Raw genomic sequence first — 27136 nt, 5'->3', positions numbered from 1 at the left:
CGGGGGCGGGGGCGAGGACGGGGACGCCATAGTTAACCCCTCGTGCTGCAGGAGGACTTCGGCTACGTTTTGTGGGGCCGTCCAGACCCCGCGGGTCACGCCGATCCCGCCGGTCGCCCCCGTCCCCGGACACCGCAGCGCCGCGTCGTGTGGTTCACCACGGTGGGGCTGTTCATCCTCGGCCCGACGATGTACTTGACGTGGGCGCTGGTCGTCGAGACGAAGAAGAACGTCAGCGAGGGCCTGCCGCACGTCTTCGTCAACTTTCTCCTCTCGTTCGCCGTGGCCGTGCCCACCATCTGCTGCCTGCGGCTGCGGACCTTCGCCAGCGGCCTGCTCAGCGCGCTGCGACAGGTGAGTCGATGTTGAGTTATTACCCTTCAAAAAGTACACATTTAAAAAAACAGAAATCACCATTTTTGTAGATATTTTCTTAATGAGAAGTGGCGCTGACTGTGCGCAGGACCTGGCGAACCCCGACCTGACACCAGAGCGCGTGCTGAAGTATCGGCGCACCTGGACGCATCTAACCAACCTGAGCAGCGGCTTCATCGTCACGCCCGTGTCCATGCTGCTCGTGACGGTGCTGCTCGTCATCCTGTCCACGCTGCACTCGTATGAGACAGTGGAGAGGCTCACGGCCGGCGAAGCACAGGTCGTGAGGGAGAGGCCCTGACTTGTTTGTCTTGTTTTGGTCCCCTGAACTGGAGTTTCCTCGTTTTGTGTTTCGACAGGTGGGATGCATGATATGGCTTATCGGAGTACCGTTCCTTTTCCTGCTGTTCGTCCTCTGTGAGATCCCGCACCGGTCAGCTGACGTGGTAGGGGTCCTTCGGGTTCGGGGCCGCAAAGAAACATCGTGACCTTTTCTTGCGGGTATATTTCTGCCGCCCTTCATACTGCAGGGTCATATCAGAGAGAGCCCACGCGGGGGTTCCGGCTGTGACGCGGGCGTTCTCATATGACCCTGCAGAGGGTGGTCCCCTGTGATCGTACTGCGCTGCAGCCTGCTTGCTGCGAGCGGGTGGGAGGGCGGGCAGGGTTTGCTTATCGTATAGTGGCTGTCTAGACCTCGGCCCCATGCAATCGTCCAAAAAGCACGTCCGTTTTTCTCAGATCCATTCGACAAAATGGCGGAAGCGGGGCGCCTGCGAGACTCTGGATAGGCCACCCCTCAGTGCACGCGTGCCCTGCACACAAGATGTTGCCTACCTAACAGGCGCTATTAGAGCTGCATAAGCTGAACTCAGCAGTTTCGTAACTCAAAAGACGGACGTTCTTTTTGGATGATCCCTATGTTCCAAAGTGAGATGACAACGGTACGGTGCAGTATACACAGAGAAGCGATAGGGGTTTGCGTGTGGCTATGCTGGGCTATGCTCATTTGTGTACATTCGCTGTTTTCTTTCAAGATCCGTCGTCGATTTATGAACGTTCTGCAGATGTCCTACTGTCGTTACAGAGACGACAGGAGCTATCACGAGGTTGGTAGTTGGCACCCCAACAGAGCTTGGTCGCACCCAAGCGATCGGTTCACGCACAGTGCATTCTGTCATGCTTATGCCTAACACTGCACTCAATCACTGGCGGGTTACTTCGGGTGGATGTAGTATCGTGATGAGAAGAGAAAATAGATACGTTCTTTGAAGGCCTTTGATTGGCTGATTTTCTGATGAAGAACGTACCCTCTCCTCTGTTCCTTATGAGACTTAACTCCACCTGAACTCCCTCGCACGAAAGCAGTGAATGATGGTAGGCAGTAAACTGCACGCCCAAATGTCTTCACTGTTAAATAATCATCCGTAATCCGTAACTCTTTTCAGCTCCACAGATTTCTGGAGATTATTTGGTGGAATAGTCCAGTTATGACGATCAGCGGGTATTTTGAACTTCAAAGGAGCTCATTTAAAGCAGTATGTGCATATGATCCTAACCAAGTCAAAACTCACTGTCTTGTGTTAATCCACAGTTGTTCATTCCAGATTGTTACAGTCATTGTGACATATGTCATTGTTATTCTTCAGTTTCATTTAAGCATTAACAACTCGGCAGAACTTACCCGATGGAATGGTACCCAAGCTATGTTGTCAGTTAATGAAAGTGTTACAGCAACAGTTACCAATAAGCACAAAACTTAGTGTTAATAAAGAATAACAGTGTACTTTATAAATCAAACTTTAATTTTCACTGATAAACAATTGTGGAAGTCCTGTGATCACAATGTCTCAATTTAAAACAAAGCTAAAAGAAAAGTAACCCAAAGGAAAATGACAGATTTGATAAATTCAGTTCTATATGAAATTTCAATATATAGTACAAAAATATAGGAATTCAGAACGGTTTTAACACCTATTCATGCCTCAAACTCACACATTTATGCAAAGTTAGAATTTTATACAAAAAGAGTACAAGACGGTTTTGGCAAAGGTCAAAGTAAACATTAGGGATGCAATGAAAGCTCAAAAATAAAGTAATTTATACTTTTTGCAGTAAAATAAAAATACATTATTTTATTTCCTTAAGCAAAAATATTATTGTATGTATGTTAATTTACATTAACCCACAATTTTGTACTTGAAATTGAAAGATTTGGCGTAATCACTGGGCGGTTTGCAATGTAACTTACACAAAATATACTTAACAGTACAATCATTCATTTTTATCATCAGTACTAACACTGCTGTGATGTAAAAATACATTGAGCTTTTTCATCAAAAATTTAAATTATCCCACAGAAAAACACTGACTTCCAAAGTGCATACACAGTTCTGATTCACTGGCAATTCAAAATATGTGGAAGAGCTTTAGAGTAGTAGGTGGAAGACTTACCTTTTTCTCAAAGTTATCGACACAAATATTTAATCCCCTCCCCTAATTTCTGCTGGGCCAATTTGGTTCTTCTATTTTTAAATGCCATGACACAATGGGGATAGAAAATTGCACTGCCTGTAACATGTTTTAGCAAGCACAAATCACCGACACAGAAATCAAGGTCCGCAAATGTGTTAAGAGCACCAAAAAGAGATGGGCAAATCTTAAGAAACAACCATTTAACATGAGCTGCTTTTCTGCTCAGACCATGTTTCAGGACAAAGTACTATGTAACAGGAGGAAAATGGAATGGAATGTTGCACACACACAATCATTCATACAAAAAGTGCCATGTGAACAGAAAAACGGAATTGTAAGAATAGCTGCCAGAATAATATAAGAGGTAACTATTACAACCAAACCAAACCAATGATTATGCTTGGCCTCCCTAGCCTTACAATCAGACACACACGCACACAAATGAAATAAGTAGAAAACAAAAATCAGGTTAAACCAAACACACTCCTCAGTGGGAGTCTTTAAATGATTTGCGAACAGATCATCAGTTTGAAGACTATAACAAAAGACAAAATTGAATGCACAGATTTAATTGTAAATGTAGTAGAATGTCAACCAATAAAACCTTGCATTTGTAAGAAAATTATTTGACATAAGCTTTACTTAAATATTTTCCCAAGAAAATATAAGCTTGATTTTCATCAAAACTACTATTACATATTAATAAAAGATTAGTCCTTTTCAAAACAAGCAAGACAAGACAAACATGTTGTTTTTTTATATAAATACTATAAATTTTCAAATAAATATTTAGAAAAGATCTCTTACAGGGCACAAGCAAGTTGACCAAGAGAGGGAAACTAAGATTACCCTCATAAGTGAACTTGATCAGATACAAATACTTAATATATATTTGTATGACTTGAACCCAATACTTTAATATGAAATAAATACTTTTTGATGGCATTTTGCCTGATTAGATGATTGGTAAGAACAAAAAATCACAGACTAAAGTAAAGAATATGGTAAGGGTTAGTACACACTTCAAAAACACATACAACTAATTTAGTACAGCAAAGAATAAAGCAAAAGGTACTTGTTCTTAACTCCCTATAAGTACTATAACATCAACAGCCTTAAGTGTGTCCCAGAGAAAGCTCACTGAAACAACTTGTAACAAAATTTAGAATCTGCTCAGTGCCATAACTTTAAAAAAAGAAAAGTATCTACATACATTTGTCAGGATTAACAAGAGAAAATGGCACTGAATTTAATTAAGTCAGAGTTATAATTCAAAATAAACTGATAGGCAGCCAAAAACACAAAAAAAAGAAAGAAAATAAATGACAAAAAAGTACAAGCTTCTTTGGAAAATCAAACAAAACAAAAATTATACAAGCAGCCAGAAAAAACTATGAATGTACATCCATGGTTATGTAGTGCAAGCAACACTGCATTGTCAATGTGACCTGACACAAAATAAAAAGAAGCACAGTAAACGTGCTAGGGAAGGCTTCCCTAATAAACATATTTTGAACTAAGTAGGACAAATGTGCTGCCAACTGTGTCAAAAGAAATTAGCCCCCCCTCCCCACACAACAAAACAAAAAAAAAAGCCTGGAAGAAATTTATGATTTGCAGCTTTAAGAACTGCAAACTACATCACACTATGTTTATACTGATGTTATTTCATCAGTAACCTCAATTCGAGTGACAGCATTCATGGGCTCAACATTTACGCCATCACCCTCCGCAGCAGACACTTTCAGGTCACGCAAAGCTGCCATAATGCTGTCAACGCTGGCGGGAGAATCCCCTGCTTGACCACCCGTCCTGACACAGAGAAATAAAAACGTAAGTTTAATACCGCTACCTACATGGGATGAGGATGAATTAAGCAAATATCATCCAATTTTAATTGAACATACCTGGCGAAGTGCAGGAGAGCGAAACCGTTCTGTCCGCGCCACTTGATGTTGACTGGCCTCACATGGCACTCGGCCAGGGCGTTCTTCAGGTCGCGGACGCGTACGTCCGAGGCAATGTTGCTCACCCGCAGGCTGAAGTCCACTGGGGCACGGGGCCGTCCGCGCAGGTGGCGGCGCGGCTTGAACTCCCCGTCCTGCCATACCCGCAAGGATTTAAATTAATACTGCACAGTTTTCCTTTCAAATCACCACTAGAACTAACAACGAATGCAGTACCTGTCCGTCTCCCTCCCCCTCAGTGTCCTTGCGCTCTCCCGGGCGGGAGCCCGTGAATCTGCGGGGCCTGCGGGGTCGGCGTGGAGTTCCCTCGCCTCCACTCAGGGCACCGTCTTCCTCCCCCTCAGACTTGGACTGACGGGGGCGACGGGGCCGACGCGGGCGCGGGGTCCGCTCCTCTCGCTCGTCGCCAACATCTCCCTCGCCACCTGTGCTCGAACGAGGACGCGGCCGGAAGTTCTTGGGTGGGAACCTGCGGCGGCGTGGCCGATACTCGACATCAGAGTCCTCCTTGAGCTCAGATGTGTCTCCGGCGCTGTGGGGAATATGACACAAATCAATGTTGTGATGTGTGTGATGTGTACTTGTGATGTGCTTCAGGAGGTGAACTCTGCTTTACCTGACGTCTTTCTCACGAAGTTGGCGCAAAATCGGGAAGATCCTCAGCCGACGGCTTGACAGAAGGCTCCAATTGAGCCCGTATTTCTCAAAACGATCTGGTTTTGGGGTTACACGAATCACTTGGGTTGGAGTAACAATTAAATCAACAAAGACATCATGTTCCTTGAAGAGCTCAGTAGGTAAGCTGTCGTAAACCTGTCAGAGGCAATGGCAACTTTTAATCATTATGTTTTAACACTCACCTACCCTCAGCATGATGGTAGTGCCAAGTTTACACTCTTACCTGGCTATCGTGAACAGTAGTCACAACAATAGTTTCTGGTGAGAGCATTCCTAGCTTCAACATCATTGCATACTCAATATCAGCAAATCCTTCTCCCTTTCCTATTCTTTGACCTGTAAAAGTTCAAATGAGTGTAAAGACAAAAAATGTTGACAATGCGACAAATATTCAGAAACAATTAGTTGAAGTTACCTTGCTTTGACACAGCAATTGATCCCATTACAACGATATCAACTTTTCGGTCTTCACTGAGCTGAACTGTTTTCCCATAGACACCAATGGCAGCCCGAGAAGTAAGTTTTTGAATTTCTTCTTCAGGAAGATCATCGGGTATTTTAATTGACTTGACATACCCTTTGCGAATGAGAAGGGGGATCTGGATCATGAGTGTCTTCTTAGCCTGCAAAAAGATTAAGAACATTTTATGCTATTGCATGTCTTAAGATTAGCAGAAATAATAATTCACTTGATCATACTTGGACTGTATGGTATTGAATTTTTTCCTGTGCCTTGTCAGCATTCATAGCAATTGACTTGGCTTTCAGAAATTCTTCAGTTTCAGAAAAGCGCTGAGCAGCATCTTCAATTCCTTTGAAGTTTGGAATTCGATTTAGAAAGATATTAGTACTTGTCGTAATGCCCTCTGCTTGCAGTTTGGTCCAAGTTTCTTTTCGGATGGATGCTTTAGACACCTCTGCTGGGCTGTCTGGTACTGGAAGTAAAATAATTGTAGAGTTCTTAATCATCGACAGTGTGAGTTGGCTACATGATACCAAACTGAAATCCTTCGGAAAGCTTGACAAATTTATGAAAATAACAGGTTAGGGAGATACTTTGAAACGGATCAGATTTCTTCGACTTTTTTTAATGACACCAAGAATGAATAAAGAGAGGCAAGAGAGGAGAGTTGTTTACAGTAGACGAATAGTAAAAAGTTATGACGGGCGCCACACCAGGGCACGCGTGGGCGTACGGGGGCGTGCCGCATGGTGACACTTAACTCGTTGGGGTATGCGGCCCGAAGAATCAAAGTCGGTAAACTTAATAAGGATGCGTGTCCCCCCCAAAAAAGGAAGGGAAATTGTCAACCCTTTTTTTAAAAAATTTGTACGAACATAGCCTAACAGATTGCACATACCTGGAGGTTCATCTGAGGTAGTCATTTTCTCTGGTGGAAGGATGATTTGCGTTTCAAGCAATCTTGAGTAGATGCTCTAAGAGTTGTTAAGCATTTATTGTTTTCGTGCACAATAGTAATTTTCTCGTTCCCTACAAAGTAAAAATAGAATTATTTCATCTTTGCAGCGGCTCAAGAACTCAACCAACGGCAATGTAGCCAACAGTCCATGCTGATCCTTGGAGATTGTCATGAGAACAACAAGAGGCAACAATTGTGCCTGTTGCACCTGATGAAATGATTGGGGTAAACCGAGGGCTATACCGCTTGCATCTTTAATTTAATGTATTAAACGACGGATCTTACGTTGATCTATCTTACATGTCTCAGAAAAAACTAGATTACATTCCCTGATTCTCATGCATTATTACAAAACTTGAACAGATATCGATGCCACAATCACCGTTACATCTCAAATACCGCTTATTGACAAGATTACATTAATTTCACACCTTACCTGAGTCAAATTCAGCGTGGTGGGCTCGCCCTTCCTTCCCCTGTTTTCTTCTACGTTGGCGCTCTGTTTGAGGAGTGAGCTGCAAAACTGCAATTGCCCCTCCCCTCCCCTTCCCCCCTCCGCACACTCACGCCGCATGCGTTTGTATATGTAAACACATCAAAGTTAATTGAACTTGAACTTGAGAGATTACACGGATTACATGTGAGATGTCTTATCGTATGATTTTTTCCACTTAAGCAACCCGAACGAAATGTCAGATGCAGTAGCTCCGTGGCCTTATGTTTTAGATAGTTTAACAAAGAAGGCTAAAGAATGGAGTTTGATGAATGGATTAGAAAAGAAGAATGAATTTGAAATAGCTAAGCATGTTATGGAACACAAAACCTTGAGGTAATTTAGTGCACACCATATAACACTCTAGTTGTCAATGTTCCATTCAATTGTAAAAGAAATTACTTTTTCAGGTCTTATTTGTTGGAATGGTTGGAGAGTTGTATCAGCGTAAGTGGTAAGAAATCTACTGCTGATTCATTAAAATATCGTACACAAGGCAATAATGCTTTTAAGAGACACCATGATTCTGCTAGCTTGTCACTCTATAATGACTGCATTCGATATGCTCCACCCGGTAGTGAAGAGCTTGCCCTGGGGCTAGCGAATCGTTCTGCTGTTCTATTCCACATGAAGAGATTTATGGTAAATACCGCTTGTTTTGTCTATGGCCCTAATGTTTCACCGAATATTTTGATGTTTATATTTAATGCTTTAAGGAATGTGCTATTGATGCAGAAAAGGCTCTATCCCTTCCATATCCTAAAAAATTAAGATCCAAATTGATGCTGCGGCAATCTCGCTGTTACCTTCAACTAGGCAATTGGGAAAAATGTGAGTCAATTCTGAATTTAGCAGAAAAAAATCTATTGGATCAACCTTCTTATAATTGTGACTCTATAAATGATGTCAAACAAGAGGTACTTTCAATCTTATCAGAAGTAAATGAGAAGCGTAAAAATACAACAGTTCCATCAGCTAAACAAACAGCAGAGGAATGCTTGCCAACTTTACTATGCGGCACTAACTCCACATTTCCCTCTGTGTCATCAGCTTTAGAACTGAGGTACAATCATGAGACAAGCGACTAAACCTAATCCATTGATGCATTTAATTCTTTCATCCAACACCTTTCCGATGTCAAAAACATTAACTTTCAGGTATGCTGACACCAAGGGTCGCTTTGTAATTACAAACCAAGATGTGAAACAGGGGGATGTTCTGTTCATAGAAAAGCCATATGCATTTGTTGTATTGCCTGATCACTACAAAGATCATTGTCATCATTGCACCAAAGTCCTAGTAGCACCAATACCGTAAGTCATATATATACTTGTCAACCTAAACGTGATATATTACCAAAATTATCATAAAATGATCGTCAGAAAATATGATAAAATTTTAATTATTATATTGTTGATTACTTTTCATATTTGGTTTTAGGTGCCCTAATTGTGTTGATGTTCTATTCTGTGGCAATGTATGTGAAACAGCAGCACTTTCAAGCTACCACCACTGGGAATGTGGAGGAATGTCTTTGATGTCTGCAGTTGGTGTGGCTCATCTAGGATTGAGGATAATTCTGGCAACAGGTCCACCATCTCAAGTTCTGCACAAAGCTGATACTACTTCTCAGCACAGTCAGGCCGATGGAATTAATTGTTTGCAAGATCCATATTCAGCTGTTCATTCTCTAGTACCCCACATAAAGGATATGTCTTTGGATGATATTTTTCAATACACTGCTGTAAGTGCGCCGTCTTAGTTTGTTAGTAATTACTAGCTGTTTAAATATCAATGTAAATTTACCTTACTTAAAAAGGGCATTTTTTTCCCCTTAGACTGCCGAGCTGCTTGCATTATATCTAGTGCATAAAACTGACTACTTCAAGAAAGACACCAAAAGCCTAAAAGTTGAGAGTGATGTCCTGACTGAAGTATGTGGGCTACTTTTAAGGCATATTGCCCAACTAGTCTGTAATGCTCATGCTATCACAAAAGTGGATTGTGAGAAAAGCTTACCTGAATTTTCTGATGGCCGTGCCAATACAGTGATTGCTGAAAGCCAGCAACGTATTGCCACTGCTATTTATCCATCTGCCAGTATGATGAATCATTCGTGTGACCCCAATATTATAAATAGGTAAAACCAAACATTTAGTTTCTCTTTCCAGTTTCACTTTGTTTTACATATGTAGCCTTAAAAAATTGCCAGTGCCTTAAGTATGTCATACATTCAGCAGTGAATTGTTAAATTGGTATTCCATTTATATTGCAGTTTTTTCAATGAAATTTTAATTGTCAAGGCAAGTCGCGATATACTAAAAGGAGAGGAAGTCTTTAATTGCTATGGTAAGTACATATTGTGTAAAACAGACCTTGGATGATGCAATAGACTTTAGTTAAAAAAAAAAAAAATTGTAAATGTACAATTATTTAAAATTCAGGCCCACATTTTCAAAGGATGGGGACAGCTGAAAGACAAGCCGCTCTTCAAGCTCAGTACTTCTTCTATTGTGATTGTACAGCTTGTGTTACAAATCCTGGAGAGTCTTTTGATCCAGTTCAGGAACGTCTTTGGGCTTTGAGGTGCTCTTCATGCAGTGGGCCTTTACTCAATGAAGCTCCAGGGCGCGAACCAGCTGGTAGTAAAGTACTCAAAAACGAGCTACCCAACTCTCACTTAATGGTTTGCGATGGTTGCGGTTCACATCAGCCCATCAGCAGTCTTGTTGGTGATGCATTCTCTGCCCTCAGTCTTTTCCGGAAAGGTGGGTATTGTTAACTGTACTTTAAGTTTTTATAACTCCTGAATAAAGCATTCGGGTAAAGCTGAAATGCAGAAGAATGCGGGGAAGAAGAAAACGGAAATCACTATGCTTTAACATGGTGACTTCCGTTTTCTTGTTCCCCGTATTCTTCTGCATTTCAGCTGTACCGGAATGCTTTATTAACTAATGCAGGGTTTTTATTCCTAAAATTTATGGTAGGTTGTGAGGAAATGGATAAAGGAGACATGCAAATTGCATTGAACAACTTAAATCGATGCAGAGAGCTTCAAGAAAGAGCATTGTATCATGGTAACAAGGACCTTTCAGCCACCTACGATATGTTAGCTAAATGTTATGCTACACTTGGTAAGTAGCTTAACACTCTCAGCACTCGCCCTGTTTATTGATGTATTTGTCTCATTAATTGTTTGTTGAATTATTATCTTTCAGGCAATTACAGTAAGAGTGTTGAATACCTAGAACTCATGTTGCCAGCAATTGAAGAGCAGTATGGTGCCAACAGTATTGAATTAGCCAATGAACTGCAGAAGTTGTCTGACGTAATGCTCTGCAATGTTCGGACAATGGAAACAGTTCCTCCAAAGTGAGTTGTTCACCTTCTCTCCTTTCTTTGTTAACTTGTTGGACTTATCTTAGATGTGGATGAATCAACTAATATTTTGGGGAAATTTTAAACAGACAAATACTTAAAAATGCAACTCAAGTTGTAGAGAGAGGTTTATCCATTTTGTCAGTTCATTATGGCAAATGGAATCAAGGTTGGCAAGATTTAGACAAAAAGTTGCAAGAACTCAAATTAATGGAAGAAATGGCTACAGTTCAAGGCAAATTTAGTGGCACAACAACATGATTCTAATTCTTTCAAGTTCAAAGAGACCCTTTCTTTGAAGATTAGTTTTACAACTAGATGATAATTTAATCAATGGGAAATGTTAAGGAAATAAAACTAATTAGAAGCACTAAATAGTTTACTAGACTTTTTAATATTTAAACATCTAACGATTGTTAACATAAATAACCTATACAAATGGCAGTTAAAATCACATTCAATTACTCTGTTACCTTCAGTTAAATTTATGTAAATCATATATGGCTTATAAGATAGACCACTTATTACCTTCAATGGTAAACAAATGATAACAATGGAAGAGGAATATGGAGACAACACAATCTCAATTACCAGCAGAATGCAATGTAAAATCCAAAATGAACAACAACGTCCGTGAAAATAAATTTGAAAAATAAATTCAAAACACAGAGCTAGTGAAGAAGATGTGAAATATTCCAGCCTCTGATGAATATTTAAAACACTGAGCAGTTGAAATGGACATGTACATTAAAATACTTACAGTAGTAAATGATGGTATAAAGTTAATTTTATCACTATGCTAGAAGAACCAGTCAAATATTAAAGTTTAGTATAAAAGTGTATGTATTAGCAAAATAATTAACAAGAATTTTCAATATCTATTCTCAAATGTAATGATACAAAAGCATCTCTAATAACAATTGAGTATTAAAACAACTATAAGTGGCAAGATAATTTGTCATATGGCGCTAATCAGCAGTGTTGAACGGTAAAATACAGTAGTTGAGTTTGCCATGTCATCACTGATCAGCATCCATTGTGGGCAAGGCAAATTTGGCAAGTACAATTTGATAAGTAATTATACAAATGTACTTTCATATCGGAAAACTACTTAAAAAATTATGTGTTCAACATTCATACCTATAAGTATTGGATCCATTCTTAGTTTTCTCCAATAAAAAAGGCACTTTCCGCATGTTGAATAATAGCATTAGAGGTAGTAAACATTAAGAGAGCATGCTAAAGGCATCATTTACAGGCAGTGTGTGCAATGAAGACACATGAATTGTAAGGTATGAGATACACCAATAAGGGTAATATCAGAACACCACTCCAAACATTTTTCCTCAAAACAAACAATTTTCTTAACTGCCTTAAAAAAAAAAAAAAAAGGATACCCTAATAGCACATACAGAAATTATTAGTGATGGGTCGAACGGTTCGGAATCCGAACCGAACCGAACCGAACCGGGGGGGTTCGGTTCGGTTCGTTTTTCGAACCTCGAGACCGGAAAAGGTTCGGTTCGCGAACCTTGACGAACCGGCTTTTATAGAGGTTCGAAAAGCGAACCTCGGACCGGACCGACTAAACGAAAACCGCGCCGAAAACGTTCCACCAATCAGAGAGCGACCTGAACCCGCCGAAGCTAGACAAATGACAATCGCGCAGGGTGGGCGGTTGTGTTAAATTAAGGGTGGGGGTAGGACGAGATGCGACCTGTCGTTGTGTTTCGTACCATCATGTTCTAGAGGGTGCAAGCCGATTGGGGTTAGATTTAGAACAACAACTATCACTGACAGGTAAATTATAACCTTAATTAACAAATCTCTTGCGAATTCTTTTAATTTATGTTCCTAGTCACAGTTTCGAGTTTCTTTTTACGTCCAGAATGAGTGGGAGATCGCTGAGGTCCGCGGCCAGCACCAGCAAGGGGACCCCCGATGTCAATAGGAATCAAACCAGACAAGAAATAGTGAGTGATGATGGCAACGAAAATGAAGATGATATCATGGAATGTGATGGCGAAAGTGATACTGATAACCGGGAAAGTGGCCATGAGATTGAAAACAGTGACTCACAAAATGATGGGGGCGAACGGGCTTCTGCCGCCGGCGCTGCAGCCTCAAGTTCTGACAGCACATCACTACTGGATAAATACTTCACCAGGCTAGAAGCGACAGAAGAAGCCCGCTGTAAGACTTGCTCGAGGATACTTCAGACGCCTGGCAAAACAACCACAACTTTATCAAGACATCTAGAACGCTGGCATAAGAAATTATATAATGAATACACAAAAGAGCAGGAGAAAAAAAAACTTGCTATTGCTAAAAGGTCTAAGGGAAAATTTAAGAAGTTAAAGGGCCAACCATCAATAACTGACGCTTTCAAAAAAGTGACTACATTTCCAAGGGATAACAAGCAAGCTAAGAAAATTACTCGTAAAATTCTAGAAATGATTGCTCTAGATTACCAACCCATTAGTATTGTTGAAGATAAAGGGTTTAGGGCCCTTATTAATTTGCTCGAACCTAGGTATGTCCTTCCCTCTAGGAAGTGGCTTTCAGGTAAAGGGCTACCTGATCTTTATCAAGAGATAAGAGGAAAAATCCAAGAAGAGATTGATGGTGACTTAAGTGCAATAACTAGTTTATCTTTTACTGTTGATGGTTGGTCTTCCAGGAGCAAGGAAGGATATCTATCTTTAACGCTTCAGTATGCAAACAAAGAAGGTTTTCCGAAAAACTTTACCTTGGAGTGCAACCATTTCCCTGGTGAACACAGTGGTGAAACTATTTATGAGAAAGTGAAAGAAATGACTGCAGACTGGGGAATTGACATAGAAGATGTTTTAAAAGATATCTATGTGGTATCTGATAGTGCTCGAAATATGACTTCAGCATTTAGCAACAAAAATGTTGTTCCTATCAAATGTGCTGTTCACATGCTACAAACTGTAGTGGACGACTCCATGATAGAAGCAGACCAGGAAATTGAAACCCTTCTTAGTAAGTGTCGTCTAATTGTTGGCCACTATAATCACAGCAACAAATCCCATGAAAGATTGCAACAGGTTCAAAAGAGATTAGGGTTGAAAGAACATGAATTAATTCAATCTGTGGACACAAGATGGAACAGCACCTACTTGATGCTAGACAGATTAAAGGAACAAAAAGAAGCCCTGTGTGTAGATCTACCAAAAGTAGGAAAAATTGGAAAAAAATCTGTTGATCTTACTAATGATGACTGGGAGAAAATAGGGGACCTGAGCACAGTTTTAGCCCCAGTGTATGAAGCTACTCTGGAGCTAGGGAGGGAAGATTGCCCCACTCTGTCCATGGTGCTTCCTATTGTCTCCTCCATTCAGCAGACCTTGAGCACCTCAATGCAAACATCAACTTTTGCCAGGAAATTAAAGAGTGCATTGCTGAGACACTTACGTTCAAGATTTGGTCCGCTTGAACATGAAAACCACTACCTCCTTGCTACTGTGCTTGATCCTAGATTTAAATTGGCCATGTTTGAGACTGGACAAACAGTCAATGTAAAAAATATCCTAAGACAGGCTACAAGTTCACTAGCAAGAAGGGCAGCTCATGAAGAACCAGAGCCAACACCAGAAGTGGAAGAAGAAAGTGCACAAGATAAAGGATCAATTTGGAATATACTTAAAAGTAAAAGCAGAGCAGAAAGGAATCCAGCTCAAGGAAGAGTTAGAGTAGACCCCATTCAGGAAGAAATTGACAAATACTTAAATTTGGAGCTAATCGATCCAACTGCTGATGCCTATGCTTGGTGGAGAGCCAACAAGGACTTGTTTCCTAATCTTTTCAAGCTTGCCCTGAAGTACCTAGGAATTCCTGCCTCCTCCTTGACCAGTGAGAGGGAATTTTCTAAGGCAGGGCAGATTGTTACAGTAAGACGGGCAAATCTCAAGCCTCTCACTGTCAAAATTCTTGTTTTCCTACATTGCAATTTGACTTAAACATCTTGACTTTATACTTCAGAATTATTATTTATTATTTCTGTTCCTCCCTACCTTTGATTTTGAATTTGTAACTTGCTAAAAGCAAAAGAATATTTAATTCAATAATAATATATAATATTTGTCAAAAATGTTAAATAAATGCAATTTTAAAAGTAAATCGTTGAGCTAACTCTCCTCGTCTCCTTCATCCTGATTTTGCGCTTAAATTTAGAAGGTTCGGGTTCGGTTCGTTTCAGATTTACTAGGTTCGTTCAAGGTTCGGTGGACCTTGGTTCGGTTCGGGTTCGGTTCGCTTTTTTGATGTTGAGGTTCGGTTCGGTTCGGTTCGGTTTACAAATTTGGGGTTCGACCCATCACTAGAAATTATACATAATAAAGGCAAACCTTGCCGCTCTCATTTGTAATTGGTCCTCTACTTAGTGTTACTAAAACTTTGGACTTCTTTCAAACAGACTCTTCAATGCTAGATGCAATGGAATTGTTGTTAACATTCCCCTCTTTCTTTGTGCACAAAAACTAAGTACATAGAAGAAAGCCCACAAAAGGTGTAAAAACATGGTAATACATTTGTACAAAATAGTGATCAAAAAGTGAACACATCAGATCTATCAAAATATTTGTCCTCATAGACAATTCATATTAGTGACAAGTAAATACTATACATAAACAAACTGTACAAAAACATCTTGTATTAGCATCTAAACAAATATTTATCAAGCTCATAGTTAATAAGCAAGCAGCACCAACATTTTTAAGTCTAGAAAGCTTAAGACTGCTTATGTACAGGAAGACAACAGATTTCATACCAATTTAATTTTGTTGACAGTGTTAAAAACAATCCTTTAAAAAACATAAGTACATGATTGGGGGAGCAAAAGGAGCTGCTGACTAAGTTGACAGCCAAAGAACAATGCTGCCGTTGTTGTACACAGAATCTCCTTTACCACCATTGAATCAAATTAACAGCCAGAAAAAAAAGATGCCATAGGTGAATATGAGATTAAATAAACATTATGTGAAAAATGGAGGTCTAAACAATCGTCAATTCTCGTTAGTGCGATCCCTGGACAACGATTACCCCGTTGAAGCGATTTTTTCCGCGGTCTCAGGTCATTTATGTGCTTTCAGATGCTATGCGATAGTAGAACTTCCGTTATAAAGTTTTGGCCCCATGGTCACAGCCGAATCGAACTAACGGGAATTGACTATATTTTATATTCAATAGAAGCTTCTCATATTACTACAGTACATATCTTTAGCTGAAGAAAGCATAGCAAGCCATGCCAATCCATAAGGGTGTAACCCAAAGAGTCACTTGACCAAAATCAGTCAAGCTTAACCTAGGAAGGTGGAGATAAACACCTGTCCCAAAGTAATAGAAAATGACTATTAACTCATCCACAAATGTGCAACAAGAAAATTAAAAAAGAGATAACTGATACAAAAAGATACTGAATGTTAGGCCACTACCATCTAATAAAAATTATTAAAGCAGTTACATCATATATTATTTGATAGAACAAGGACAAAATTTTGAACTATGGAAAAATAAAGCTTATGAAATGCTTTGAATACAATCTATTAAAGTGTTTACATACCTAAGGGTAAAGTAAAACAATAATACACGAATTGAAAAACATTAAAGCAAATACAATGCACTGAAGTTGGAGAGGAAAAGAGGATACTTGATTTTGAACCCTGTTAAAGGCATTTAAGTTAAAAAAACTATATCTTATTTTTTTTTAAAGACAGGACATATCTTTTAAATATTCCTGCTAAATGTCTTCTCCATCTAAGTGAAAATATCAGGCAAAAATCTATACCTAAACACACTGTGATCTAGAGATAGAACACGTCAGACTAGACAAATTTAGTTTAACATCCTCTGTGAGGTGCAAGAACAAATAGTGTTCTTGGAATACAAAAATAAATACTGACTTCAAGCCTGCTCATAGGGCTTTGTTCCGCCAAAATATTTAAAATTTCATGAGTAAGATTTAAATAACCTTGGTAAAATAAAAAATGAAGCACCTGAAATGTAGTATACAAAGAGTTCATAAGAAATACAACAAAGTTTCTATTTCATAAAAAAAATAGCCCTCTAAAATTTTCCAGTTTTGCAACCCTTTAGTTGAACATCAACAAAATGTAACCATTGTTACATTTGCAATCCTTTGCAGTAGTTCAGTTATTCACAACAAAATAGAGACAAATGTTACATATAAACAAAAGGAACTGGCAGTTATATTGTCAATGAAATGTTTAAGATGAAGTTATGAAAAAGATGAAGGAAGTTACAAAGACGTGTGGCAAGGAAAACTATTAAAAAGATGGAGCCATGTTTATCGCTTCATTTTCTCTAAAATTGGCAGAACCATATCAAAAGTAGGTCGTTTACCAGGATCTTCATTCATGCAGATACGAATCAGTTTGGCCATGTGTTGTGAAATTCCAGGAGGAATGGTTATACGCAATCCTTCCAATGCAATCTGGAATGGTAAGGAAGTAGTGATTATGACTGAATCAGCAACTTATCTGGAGAATTTTTGTTTCATAGAAATGAAGATTACCTTCATCCCTGTTTCCATGGGCGACAAGTCAGCAAAGGGAACCTCCCGTGTTGCTAATTCCCACAACAGAACAGCATAGCTCCACATATCACAGGCCTCCCAATTGCGGTCCTTAGGTTTTTTCTGAAGAGCTATTCAATAATAAAATAACTTAGATTCATTCTTTGTAATGAAAACTGATGTAGATACATAATTAGTTGCATTGGTCAATAAGTTTACCTTCAGGAGACATCCATGCTGGTTGATAAATACGTCCTTTTTCTTGAAAAGAAAATTTAGCATCTGCCATGTTTATCCGTGCAGTAAGGTCCTCATCAATCTACATAAATATAGATAAATATAAATATAGAAAGGAAATAGAGACTTTTTCCAAGGTAATCAAATATGAACAACAACATACCATAACATGCCTGCTGTTAAGATGATATTGTGGTATGATGCGTTCTAAGCTGTGCAAAAACGCCATACCTCGTGCAACATCAACTGCAAGACGAAGTGCTGCAGCTGTGTCCACAACAACCCCTGTGCCTTCATGTAAAAGAGTGTACAGTGATCCCCATGGCATGTGTTGATTAATAACCACAAGGTTTGGTGGTGAGTTACAACACCCAATAACTGGCAAAACATTAGGATGGGAGAAAATTCTGAAAGAACATTAAATATTTGAAAGGTATAAAATTGCAGGGAAATCAAATCTCAGATATGTATAAAGATGTATACCTCAGCTTAGGAAACTCTTCATTAAAGTCCCTTGATACACGCGCATTACAATCCCCAACAGATAGAATCTTGGCAACAATGTCATTTTTCTGCCAGCGGCCTCTCCATGTGATACCAGAAGGTGATGTAGCAATCTGAATCTGAAGGTGCAGGTCATTGATATTTATGCCCTTGTGGCGGGAAAGAGTAGCATCACCTGAAGGAAAGTATTTGGATCAGATTGGAAATCACTTTCAAGTTTCCCAGGAGTTCAAGTAAAAAATACAACTGTGTGGAACTTACGGCTCCTAGTTTTCAACCCCAGCCAGCTTTGGTCCTTGAAAGTAATTTTCTTTAAATCTTGTCCCATTTCAACTGCCATTTCTGGGAAAAAAGGAATGGAGTAATATTATAGGATAGGTATTATAGGATATTATAGGATAGTTTTACAACACAATGACGAAATATCATACCATGCAGTCTTTTAGCAAGGGACCCTCTCGCTTTATCAAGGGGAGTGTCACCATCTTTGTTTGCGAGAGCTACCACTGCTCCTTGAGCAACAAGCTCTTCAGCTAGCGTCGGGTAGCCCCAGAAACAAGCATAATGAAGCGGAGAATTCCCATGCTCATTGGTAAAATTGATATCTGCCTTGTTCCGCAAAAGCTTCAAAAAAAAAAAGAACATGATAGAATAATATTAGAAATTTTTAGAGAACATTAAGAAATCTATAACACAAGACTACTCAAACCACATTTAAGAGATATACCATATGGACAATTTCACGGTGACCATGGGCAGCAGCAAGGTGCAATGGAGTATCATCACCTCGGTTTGTGGCATTAATGCGAGCTCCACGTTGAATGAGAAGTTCAGCGATTTTATAATGACCCTCTTTTGAAGCCCAGTGTAAGGGACTGAATCCATGATCGTCTCTATGGAAAGTTAAACATCAAACAATTAATAAAAAGATAACTTTTTGCTATGTGAAACAATTACAAGAGAAAATAGGTAATGTTTCACAAAAACTATATTTAATGATTCGACTAAAACTGCAGAAAATACAATTTCTATGGCTAGACAATCAAAAGAGTGCAAGAGTACAATTGATATCAAGTTAAGTTTCAGTGACTAAGGAAGAAAGTATAGAAAATTCTAAGAAAAGGGACAGGAAGTAAGTGGGAGGGGCACCAATGCCATAAATGGGGACCATAGAACACACCACCTACACAATAAGAGTCAGCAGATTCAAAAGCAGCAAATTGAGTGTAACACTTTATAAAATCTATGCAGTTACATGTTTACCTGCGGCAAAACAAAGAGAAACGGTAGAAAAATAATTCCTTACCCCTGATTCATATCATGTTCAGTGTCATCCAACCAAACTCTGACTTGCATGGCATTGCCTTCGCGACACCAGTGAAAAATATCCTCCATTGTTAAGTAGATTCTTTACGATACAAGGAAACTTCAGCAAATTCGTGCGAATCTTGAGAAGTAGTGTATTCTTCGAACCACGTTCTCACTCAATCCATCTGATATCTAAAAATAACAAGAACTGGGCTAGAAACAGGGCATAGGAACCCAAGCAGAAACATGTGCACAAGATCGCTTATTATTTCAATCTACTAACTAGTTCAGACAGATAAACGTTGTCCACATTATCCCAACGAACAAAATTATGGCATGAAATCAAATTTATAGCAAATAAATCACAGTAAACGGTCTATTTACTCCAAAAAGTTGACAACCTACTTTGACATTACAAGAGTACACACACACATACATACATACACACTCCCACAGACACAGACGTACACCAACAGACATTAGAGAGCTGCCAACATTTGAATACATACCGCGGTCAGAAAATCTTTGAATTCAGTGCGTCATCGTAGTGTCACCCACTATTTACCAATTTAGTTCCAAGTTTCGGTAACGAAGATGAGGTAAAATAGTTCGTCAGTGCAGAATTTTGACCATACCGTCAACAATTTATTACACACACTAAACAGCCCTGTTTTACATACTTGTTGTATAAAATTCTCATACCTCATCAATGGGTGGGTGGGGGTTGCGGTGGTCGCGCCTCTGTTTCTACCACACCTGCAAGTAGCAGAAGCCTCCGACGTCACTTCCTTCGGACTTTCTTTTCATTGGAGAGTAGAAGTTGTCCGGTGACACCATTCTGTTTAACTCGAATTGAAAAGAATATTGGTTGTTTTACCGTGTCGTTCTATCGGCTCTCCGACGAGACCTTGCGTTGGATAGTTCTGCAACGAGGAATAGAGGAGGGAACTACTTGACGCTGGGGGGCGCTGATGAACGTACTTCCGGGCATTGGGCGCACGAACAAATTCTGACGGAGTGAAAACGAGGGTTAAATCGCTTCTCAGGAGAAGGATATGTCGGACCGCGAGAGTGGAGATGACCAGCCTCAGGGTCAAAGTAAGAAATGATTTGTGCCCATTGCAGATGTAGACTGTCATTCTGTACCTTTCTGCTCTTTGGTAAAGGTGGAGAGTTGTGTAGGTGGTGTTATTTGGCTCACCGAGTGCGACGATCTTCCTGCCAAGTCAGTCCAAGATGGCGCGTCAAGCAACCAACCCACATATCTGACAATTTCTACTGTCATTTCAAGAGTAGTTTACATTTGTTCTCATGGACAATGCCAAATTTCAATGGGATTCGTGTCATAGTGTGAAGAGTTGGGCGGGTCACTCCCTGGTTATCTCTGTGACAAGTACGGGGGTCGTCGATCGTGGGTAGACCCGAGGTTATCCCATCTGAGGCAGAAAGAATTAGCCCTTCATCACACACTTTCAGCCACAATTTGCGTCGTAAAAGTGCCTATGGTTTCAGCTCGTCAAACAAGTGACATCTTTTTGGCCTGGCTCCCCTGTTGTGTCTCCAAGAAGAGATCCTGACCTAGGTTAAGAGAGGGTCTACTGACATTGATGTTAAGCCCCTTACAGTTCAAGGGACAGAGGCCCTTAAGTATGCCACAGGCTTGCATTCCCTTGTTTGGATACTTCTTAGATCTGCCACTTTCTAGGGTTGTTTTCCTATCAGTAGGGCTGGAATCTTGAGACTCATTTGACAGCTATAAACATTCTCTCTTTTTCAAAATATTGATCTCTATTTTAATATGCAATTTATAACATAAAAGAAGAACTATGCATGATAGAAGCAGAATAACTGCTGCTACTTCTCTTCTTTATTCTATTCAATAATTTTTAATCTACAAACTGTCTTTTGTATTGTTTTGTTATTTTGTGACTATTGTTTACACATAGTCTAATTAGCTCAATGAGTCTCATGGTCATGGATGGAACTGAGGAAAAACAGCATATGCTTCTTATATGCCAAATATATCATGGCAACAGCAATTGTAGTAGAACTAAGCTATCAAGTGCTCAAGGTCAATCTACTTCGGGTTGAAAAGTTGACTCCTTCAAAAAACTTTCTGTTGAAAATCCATGTTTTAAATTTCTTTAAGTATCAAATATATTGTAAGTTCACTTTGTATAATGAGGAAACAGAGTGCGTTTTGAACAAGTCTTGGTTCTTGTGATTGTTTGGTCTGTGTTGCTATCAAGCTGTCAAGGCGGCCTCCATGAATCATTTTAAGTTTCCGCTCTGTGATTTTAACTTTTACTTGACCTGCTCTGTGGATTTCCATGTTACTGCTGCTTCCAGTGAATTTTTCGTAAAGTTCTTTTTTTTCCCCCTGTGTTAACTTGGTCTAATCATATTAATTGACTTTGAATTTAAAATTTAAGCACTGTGAGTGAACTGTCAACTATTTCTTACACATTTTATTGACATGTTTTCTTTCTTGCCCTGCAGGTAAATACAGTCAGGGAGGCATGGACGTCGGCACCTCCGATTTTGATTCCGGTGAGTGCATTTGCTTGCTCCTGCTTTTTGTGAAAGGCATGCGACCCTGTTCTCAGCCAGCGAGCGGTGTGAAAGATGAACGGATCAATCAGGCGGGGCACGCGCCGCTCCCCCTCCCTCTCACCCCCTTCCCCCTCTACCTCCACGCCACGCCTCGCTGGGCACGATGAGCCGTGTGCTTGTCCGGGTTCGAAACCTTTCTCTTCTCCCGCGCCTTTGCCTCGACCTGGCTCAACCGTCGGCGAGGTGCGCGACGTGCTAAGGCGACGCGCATCGCCGTCACCGCCGTCACTGCACCAGAGCCCGCGGGCGTGGTGTGGCGTGACCTTGGCGGGTCGGGATCGAACGCCGTGTGCAGGTGAAAACTGAGTACACTGGCCGGGCTGCTCGATCAGCTGATTCCCCTGACAAGCGCCGCGCGGGCCGCGCTGCCGCCTCTCCTCCTCTCCCGCCTGCATGCGCTGTGCGCGCTGTGCTTGTAACGGCCCCAGCCCCAGCTGCACCGCCCGCCCCGCCAGTCAGCTGACGCTGGCCCCGCCGCCTCCCCCTCGGCTGCACCACCGTCATGCAGAGGTGGGCCGTCCCTCTGTCCCTCCCTGCCGCCCCCTGCCCGCGCTGGCTGCGCTGCGCCCGCTGCGCCGCGCTGCGGCAGGGAGAGCGCGCTGTGGGGCGCGCGCGGGTAGGGGCTTCCGGTCGGCGGAGGGATACTACGTTGCGTTGGCGGGAACGCGTCGGGGGGAGGTCCTCGGCGGCGGCCATGGCATTCCCGCGCGGCCCCCGGTGTGGCCGAGGCCCGGAGGACGCCATGGGCGTGGGGGCGCGGGAGGTGGCCGCTGCGCTGGCACCAGGCGTGTCTCCAGGTCCAGGTCGGCGGGGCCCGGACGACGCGCTGGTGCAGCGGTGCGTGGCTCAGGCCCTTATCGGTGGGCGTGCCGCGCGGCGTGGGCGGGGTGCGGGGCGGGCGCGGCCGGCTGATACGACGGCGGGGCCCTGCAGCCTTCCCGCGCCGCGCCGCGCCGCGCCACGCCGCGCAGCACAGGCGCGTGGCTATTTCGGGCTCTCCTACAGTGAAACCCAAGTGAAACCAGCGGGCGAGGCCAGGCCAGGCCAGCGGGCGACCGCACGGCAGGCCTGGCGGGGCAGGGCAGGGCAAGGAGCCCAGCTGGCCGCAGCCTGGCCGCAGCCTGGCCGCGGAGGATAGTGGAGGCGGCGCGTGTCGCCTCTCTCTGCAGAGAGACATATCTCTGTCTCCATGTCTCTGTCTCCCTCTGTCTCTGTCTCCCTCTCTCTGTCTCCCTCTGTCTCTCTGTCTCTGTCTCTGTCTGTCTCTCTGTCTCTCTCTTTATCTCTCTCGCGCCAAACAGCGGCAGTGGCGCGGTGCAACGGAGAGAGAGAGACATGCACATGCACTGCGGTTTGAATGCATATTGAAATGATTGGCCGATCGCTTAACTTTGCAGCGAGGGCGAGGAAGAGGAAAGGGTGGGGGTGGGTCGCCAAATTGGGTCACCTCGCTGGTGTCCCCGTTGGTGGGGGACTGCGTTCGTGCTGCACGGCTCCCCCGGGAGTTCCTGCAGCTGCCGCGACGAGCCCCCGTGGCGCCACCCTTGGCTGGCCCTGCAGCTGCCTGCAGCCCAGCCGGGCGGGTTTGTTTCGTCAACATATGGACCGCGTAGGATCGATCCGGCCCGGTTCCCCGCGGCGGGTACGGCCTGGCTGGGCTGGCACTTCTGCCCCCCCCCCCCCTTTCGCTACCTTCCCCACGTACCTCTTTCTCTTTTCAACTTGTTTTCCTTCCTGTTCCGCACAGTTCTCACTCGCTCTCTCTCTATAGGGCAGTATGCCCCCTCTCCAAGCTCCGCAAGCTGAACTTGCCCCTCCCTGGGGCCACTCTCTTTTTTTCGGTCGCCATGGACTCCGGGGCCCGCGGCCTTCCTCTTGGGGGGTGGCATGGCGTCGAGGGGGACGCGGCCCGCTTGCACTGTAAAAAAACGGGCGTAATTTTATCCGTCAAGTAGTGGGTAAATTTCACCCCGTGGCATTGAAAACTATGTTGCCAATCAATGGACTGGGAAATCTTTACTCTCCACCCGCTCGGTAAAGTTATTTGCACAATAACTGGTAAAATTTACGTATGTTCAGAGAAAATTACTTTTTGAACTTTTTTTGGTAGTTTACATATCCACATGGCAACTTACATGTCCACATGGTAAATTTACATTTCATATGATGTCGAAAATTGCTGGGTGCTTCGGGAGATGCCAGTTACACATCCAAATGGTAATTTTAGGAAGCACTGGATTGGTGTTTACATGCCATACGATTCCTGACCCGCGGCAGACTATCGAATGCAAGAGCGAGTCGTGGGTCTTAGATGAAAGTCCGTGTCGTCCATTTGGTCACCGTTGAAAGCAAAGACAATCTATAGATGTAAGCAGACCTCGTTCCTTTGAGAAGACATCATCTATCGGCGCGTCCCCTCCCAGAGGTAGGCGATGGGTGAGGGGTAGCGTGCGCGCTCCCGAGCTCGGAGGTTACGGGTTCTACTCCCATCAGGTCCAACAGATATTTCGGTATATCGGCAAGCACCAGCCGCTCTTAGCAGTTGAGAGGGGAACGCCAACAGGTTGGGAACCTGCATATCGTCATTTTTTTCTTCTTACTAACTGATCTACTTTTGCCCGTGCAAATTTACCATGTGGATAGGGACATGCGGTCTTACCTATCCACAATTAAAATTACCACTTGGATACGCAAACGTCTAGAATTTATACAAATGGAAGATTACCATGTGGATACGCAAAAGCTTTTCCCCTATCCATGTGCATGGAAATTTCCCATGCTATGGATAGCGAAATTAGTCAGTAATTGGACCGGGAAATTTACTCATTGCGGCCAGGGAAAGGGGCGTTTACTCATCCACCTGCGCAATTTTGCCCTGAAAATTTCTTACAGTGTGCTCATAGTTTTGTACCGTCCTCCTGGAGTCAGCGATAAGCGTTATGCAAATGCAACGAAATTTCAACGCTGGAAGCGACTTTTTAAAGACTTCATCGCCTCAGGAGAGACAATATTTGACCGACTTGTGCCTTTTTAATGACAAAGATCTCTAGAACTTGAACCTAAGTTTCAGCGAAGAGTCAGTTTGAAGATTCGTGAAATCGCCTCACTTGAGATGCATTAAGTCGCTAGCGCTGCTGCTGCCGATGAAACCGGCGTGTAATAGTATAGAAAATCACTTGTCGCATATCGCTAACTGCACTACATGTCCCTGCGGTCTCTGGTGTGGCGCATGTCGCAGCCCGCTGGTATGTGATCGCTTACTTCCGGGCCGCTCCCGCCCCCTCTCTCCCCCGCGCAGCCCCGCCCGTCCTCCCGGCTCATTCTTTATTGAACGCGATATTGAACGGCCTGAGCCTCGTCCGCCTCGTCGCGCCGCATCTTGAATTAGGGAGAGGAGGGGGGCGTTTTGCGTCGCGACCGATAACATCGAGACATTGACCTTGTCTCGGTCTCGCACTTGAGGCTGCGCGACCCGATTGACAGGTGGAAAGAAATGCGCGGGACGGGGCGGCGGCGCGACGGCGGCGGCGGCGACTGGCGAGTTGAACCACCTGATTATTAGCTGTAGCTGGGACCGCCTGAGTCGACCACTCAGACAACTTTTCTAAGCAGCTCTGAAAACTCAACAGTGTACAGTGTATGCTGATGGGATCAGTGTACATGGCATGATTGCTGATATATCCACTGTAAACGGCGGAATATAGTGGATGTTAGACGCATACAGATAACGCATGCAACGTGCACGTTATTACCCCGTTTGTGTGGAATGTTTCTTAAACGAACTCTTTAATTTCATTTTCTTCGATTCAACCATCAGAAGAGCTCCTTAAATTGCTGTTCGAACGAGCGTAAATATGATGGGGTTCTGATCTCGATCAACACTTTTACAGGAACGCTGATAAAAGTCGTTTACTTTCTTGCACGAGTTAGCGAACTATGAGTCATATTTATGCTCGTTCGAAACGCAATTTTACGAGGCTTCTGGTAGTGGTTGAATCGAAAATGAAAGTTCGTTTAAGAAATATTCCACACAAACGGGGTAATGACGTGGGTTTGTATGCGAAAAACATTCATCATTTCGCCGTTTACAGTGAATATATCAGCAATCATTGCATTGATGATTGCTGATATATCAGCATATAATGTACGCAGTTGAGTTTTCAGAGGAGCCCAGCAGCGAAACTTTTGCTGTGGTATCTGATTTGGCAACCGATAGAGCTGCTGATGCATTTCTTATCCTCAGCTGATGACGCTTCGGGCTCTTCGTGTTCTGAGAAATTAGGAAATCAGAACCGGGACCTGATAGATTTTTTCTTCTTTTTTATCATTCTTATTTATAAATTCGATATAAATGACCTCGATTATATCCAGAATACGCCCGTGCAAGCCCTCATGGCGCCCGGTGGGTAGGCAACATCTTGCCAGCTGTGCATACGTGCACTGCGGGTTGGCCTACCCCGAGTCTCGCAGGCGCCTAGCTCCCGTAATTTGCTGAATTAATCTGAGAAAAACGCACGTACTTTCGCGACGATCACTAACTCCCTAATTACCGCCTAGGTTCATTTCCACTGTTGAATTCCTGCAAAGCAATGCTTTGCAGGCGAAGTATTTCGATCCTTTGTAACTACGAAGCATTACTTTGCAATTACTGAGTGATGCTTTGCTATTGCAAAGCTATGCTTTTCAGCGTGTTTTCATTGCTTCACAATTGCAAAGCATTACTGTAAATTCAAATGCTATGTACACTTTATCTAAACTAGATAATGTACACATTTGAATTGACAGAGAACCGTCTCGTGTATGGTTTTAAGAAAATTGTCTGCAAAACAAATACAATCAATCAAGTTAACTTTCGCAGTTGAAAGCTTGGGGTGTTACTTGTTACCTACTTCTAGCATGTCCTATATGCGATAAAATCATCAATAATACGCTGAAAATTTCTGTTCCTGTTTAAAGCCGTCCCGATTTTCTCCAGCCGGCCCCCTCGTGCATCAACCCGCCCCTATGGAAAATGGCGTTTTCCAGCCCACTCGGTGTATGCCGGCGCTTGCACAAAAACCGCACTGTGCGGCATAGAGCAGCGTCGTGCGTCTCTGTATGGAGGAATAAGGATTTGAGGAGAGTGTTGCGG

General features: G+C 42.5%; 6 protein-coding genes across 20 annotated transcripts in view; 4 read left to right on the top strand and 2 right to left on the bottom strand.

Annotated features, from left to right (window-relative positions):
- Nucleotides 1-50: 50 nt before the first annotated feature.
- LOC113210770 (uncharacterized) lies at nucleotides 51-2223 on the top strand. Of its 2 annotated transcripts, XM_052266207.1 has the most exons (6): nucleotides 51-354; nucleotides 464-655; nucleotides 735-821; nucleotides 1413-1484; nucleotides 1824-1913; nucleotides 1983-2223. In XM_052266207.1, exons 1-6 carry the CDS (start codon nucleotides 190-192, stop codon nucleotides 2136-2138), a joined length of 762 nt encoding a protein of 253 aa, XP_052122167.1. In that variant the 5' UTR covers nucleotides 51-189; the 3' UTR covers nucleotides 2139-2223. The 2 variants fall into 2 exon arrangements, with proteins under 2 accessions (XP_052122167.1, XP_026284699.1); XM_026428914.2 differs by having other exon boundaries at nucleotides 1824-2223.
- LOC113210783 (methenyltetrahydrofolate synthase domain-containing protein) lies at nucleotides 2160-6987 on the bottom strand. The gene is made up of 8 exons (XM_026428935.2): nucleotides 6857-6987; nucleotides 6195-6430; nucleotides 5911-6118; nucleotides 5719-5831; nucleotides 5434-5630; nucleotides 5034-5349; nucleotides 4758-4951; nucleotides 2160-4662 (listed from the first exon to the last, which is right to left on the bottom strand). Exons 1-8 carry the CDS (start codon nucleotides 6879-6881, stop codon nucleotides 4503-4505), a joined length of 1449 nt encoding a protein of 482 aa, XP_026284720.1. The 5' UTR covers nucleotides 6882-6987; the 3' UTR covers nucleotides 2160-4502.
- On the top strand, nucleotides 6983-11162 carry LOC113210781 (SET and MYND domain-containing protein 4-like). 3 transcript variants are annotated; one of them, XM_052266205.1, is made up of 12 exons: nucleotides 6983-7141; nucleotides 7593-7745; nucleotides 7820-8051; nucleotides 8126-8472; nucleotides 8567-8722; nucleotides 8850-9153; nucleotides 9248-9549; nucleotides 9685-9758; nucleotides 9854-10177; nucleotides 10397-10543; nucleotides 10628-10781; nucleotides 10877-11162. In XM_052266205.1, the coding sequence occupies exons 2-12, from the start codon at nucleotides 7606-7608 to the stop codon at nucleotides 11046-11048; spliced, it is 2352 nt and encodes a 783-aa protein (XP_052122165.1). In that variant the 5' UTR covers nucleotides 6983-7141; nucleotides 7593-7605; the 3' UTR covers nucleotides 11049-11162. The 3 variants fall into 3 exon arrangements, with proteins under 3 accessions (XP_052122165.1, XP_026284716.1, XP_026284718.1); XM_026428931.2 differs by lacking the exon at nucleotides 6983-7141 and adding an exon at nucleotides 7368-7502; XM_026428933.2 differs by lacking the exon at nucleotides 6983-7141 and having other exon boundaries at nucleotides 7596-7745; nucleotides 7820-7863; nucleotides 7943-8051.
- Nucleotides 11163-12206: 1044 nt separating this feature from the next.
- On the top strand, nucleotides 12207-14777 carry LOC113210782 (zinc finger BED domain-containing protein 4-like). Its single transcript, XM_026428934.2, has one exon. It carries the CDS (start codon nucleotides 12677-12679, stop codon nucleotides 14768-14770), a length of 2094 nt encoding a protein of 697 aa, XP_026284719.2. The 5' UTR covers nucleotides 12207-12676; the 3' UTR covers nucleotides 14771-14777.
- Nucleotides 14778-15440: 663 nt separating this feature from the next.
- On the bottom strand, nucleotides 15441-19847 carry LOC113210784 (integrin-linked protein kinase). Of its 3 annotated transcripts, none has more exons than XM_026428939.2 (10): nucleotides 19798-19847; nucleotides 19391-19584; nucleotides 18812-18977; nucleotides 18516-18708; nucleotides 18346-18426; nucleotides 18064-18259; nucleotides 17744-17987; nucleotides 17563-17662; nucleotides 17344-17474; nucleotides 15441-17262 (listed from the first exon to the last, which is right to left on the bottom strand). In XM_026428939.2, the coding sequence occupies exons 2-10, from the start codon at nucleotides 19477-19479 to the stop codon at nucleotides 17116-17118; spliced, it is 1347 nt and encodes a 448-aa protein (XP_026284724.1). In that variant the 5' UTR covers nucleotides 19480-19584; nucleotides 19798-19847; the 3' UTR covers nucleotides 15441-17115. The 3 variants fall into 3 exon arrangements, with proteins under 3 accessions (XP_026284724.1, XP_026284722.1, XP_026284723.1); XM_026428937.2 differs by having other exon boundaries at nucleotides 19676-19822; XM_026428938.2 differs by having other exon boundaries at nucleotides 19391-19605; nucleotides 19676-19803.
- A 364-nt stretch (nucleotides 19848-20211) lies between these two features.
- The window catches only part of LOC113210761 (transcriptional activator protein Pur-beta), a 25827-nt gene continuing 18902 nt past the window's right edge, over nucleotides 20212-27136 (top strand). For 4 of the 10 annotated variants that reach the window (XM_052266201.1, XM_052266197.1, XM_052266196.1 and 1 more), the window contains exons 1-2: nucleotides 20692-20785; nucleotides 21892-21942. In XM_052266201.1, the coding sequence (XP_052122161.1) occupies nucleotides 20704-20785; nucleotides 21892-21942 (133 nt within the window). In that variant the 5' untranslated portion in view covers nucleotides 20692-20703. Of the gene's footprint in view, nucleotides 20571-20688; nucleotides 20786-21891; nucleotides 21943-27136 lie in introns of those variants that run through there. The other 6 variants (XM_052266203.1, XM_052266199.1, XM_052266202.1 and 3 more) reach the window with 4 other exon arrangements.

The sequence above is a fragment of the Frankliniella occidentalis genome, unplaced genomic scaffold (assembly GCF_000697945.3).
Source record: "Frankliniella occidentalis isolate FOCC.00 unplaced genomic scaffold, Focc_3.1 Scaffold36, whole genome shotgun sequence".
Taxonomy (NCBI): domain Eukaryota; kingdom Metazoa; phylum Arthropoda; class Insecta; order Thysanoptera; family Thripidae; genus Frankliniella; species Frankliniella occidentalis.
Note: the sequence above shows the minus strand (reverse complement) of the source record. Positions and strands in the feature narration are given on the sequence as shown.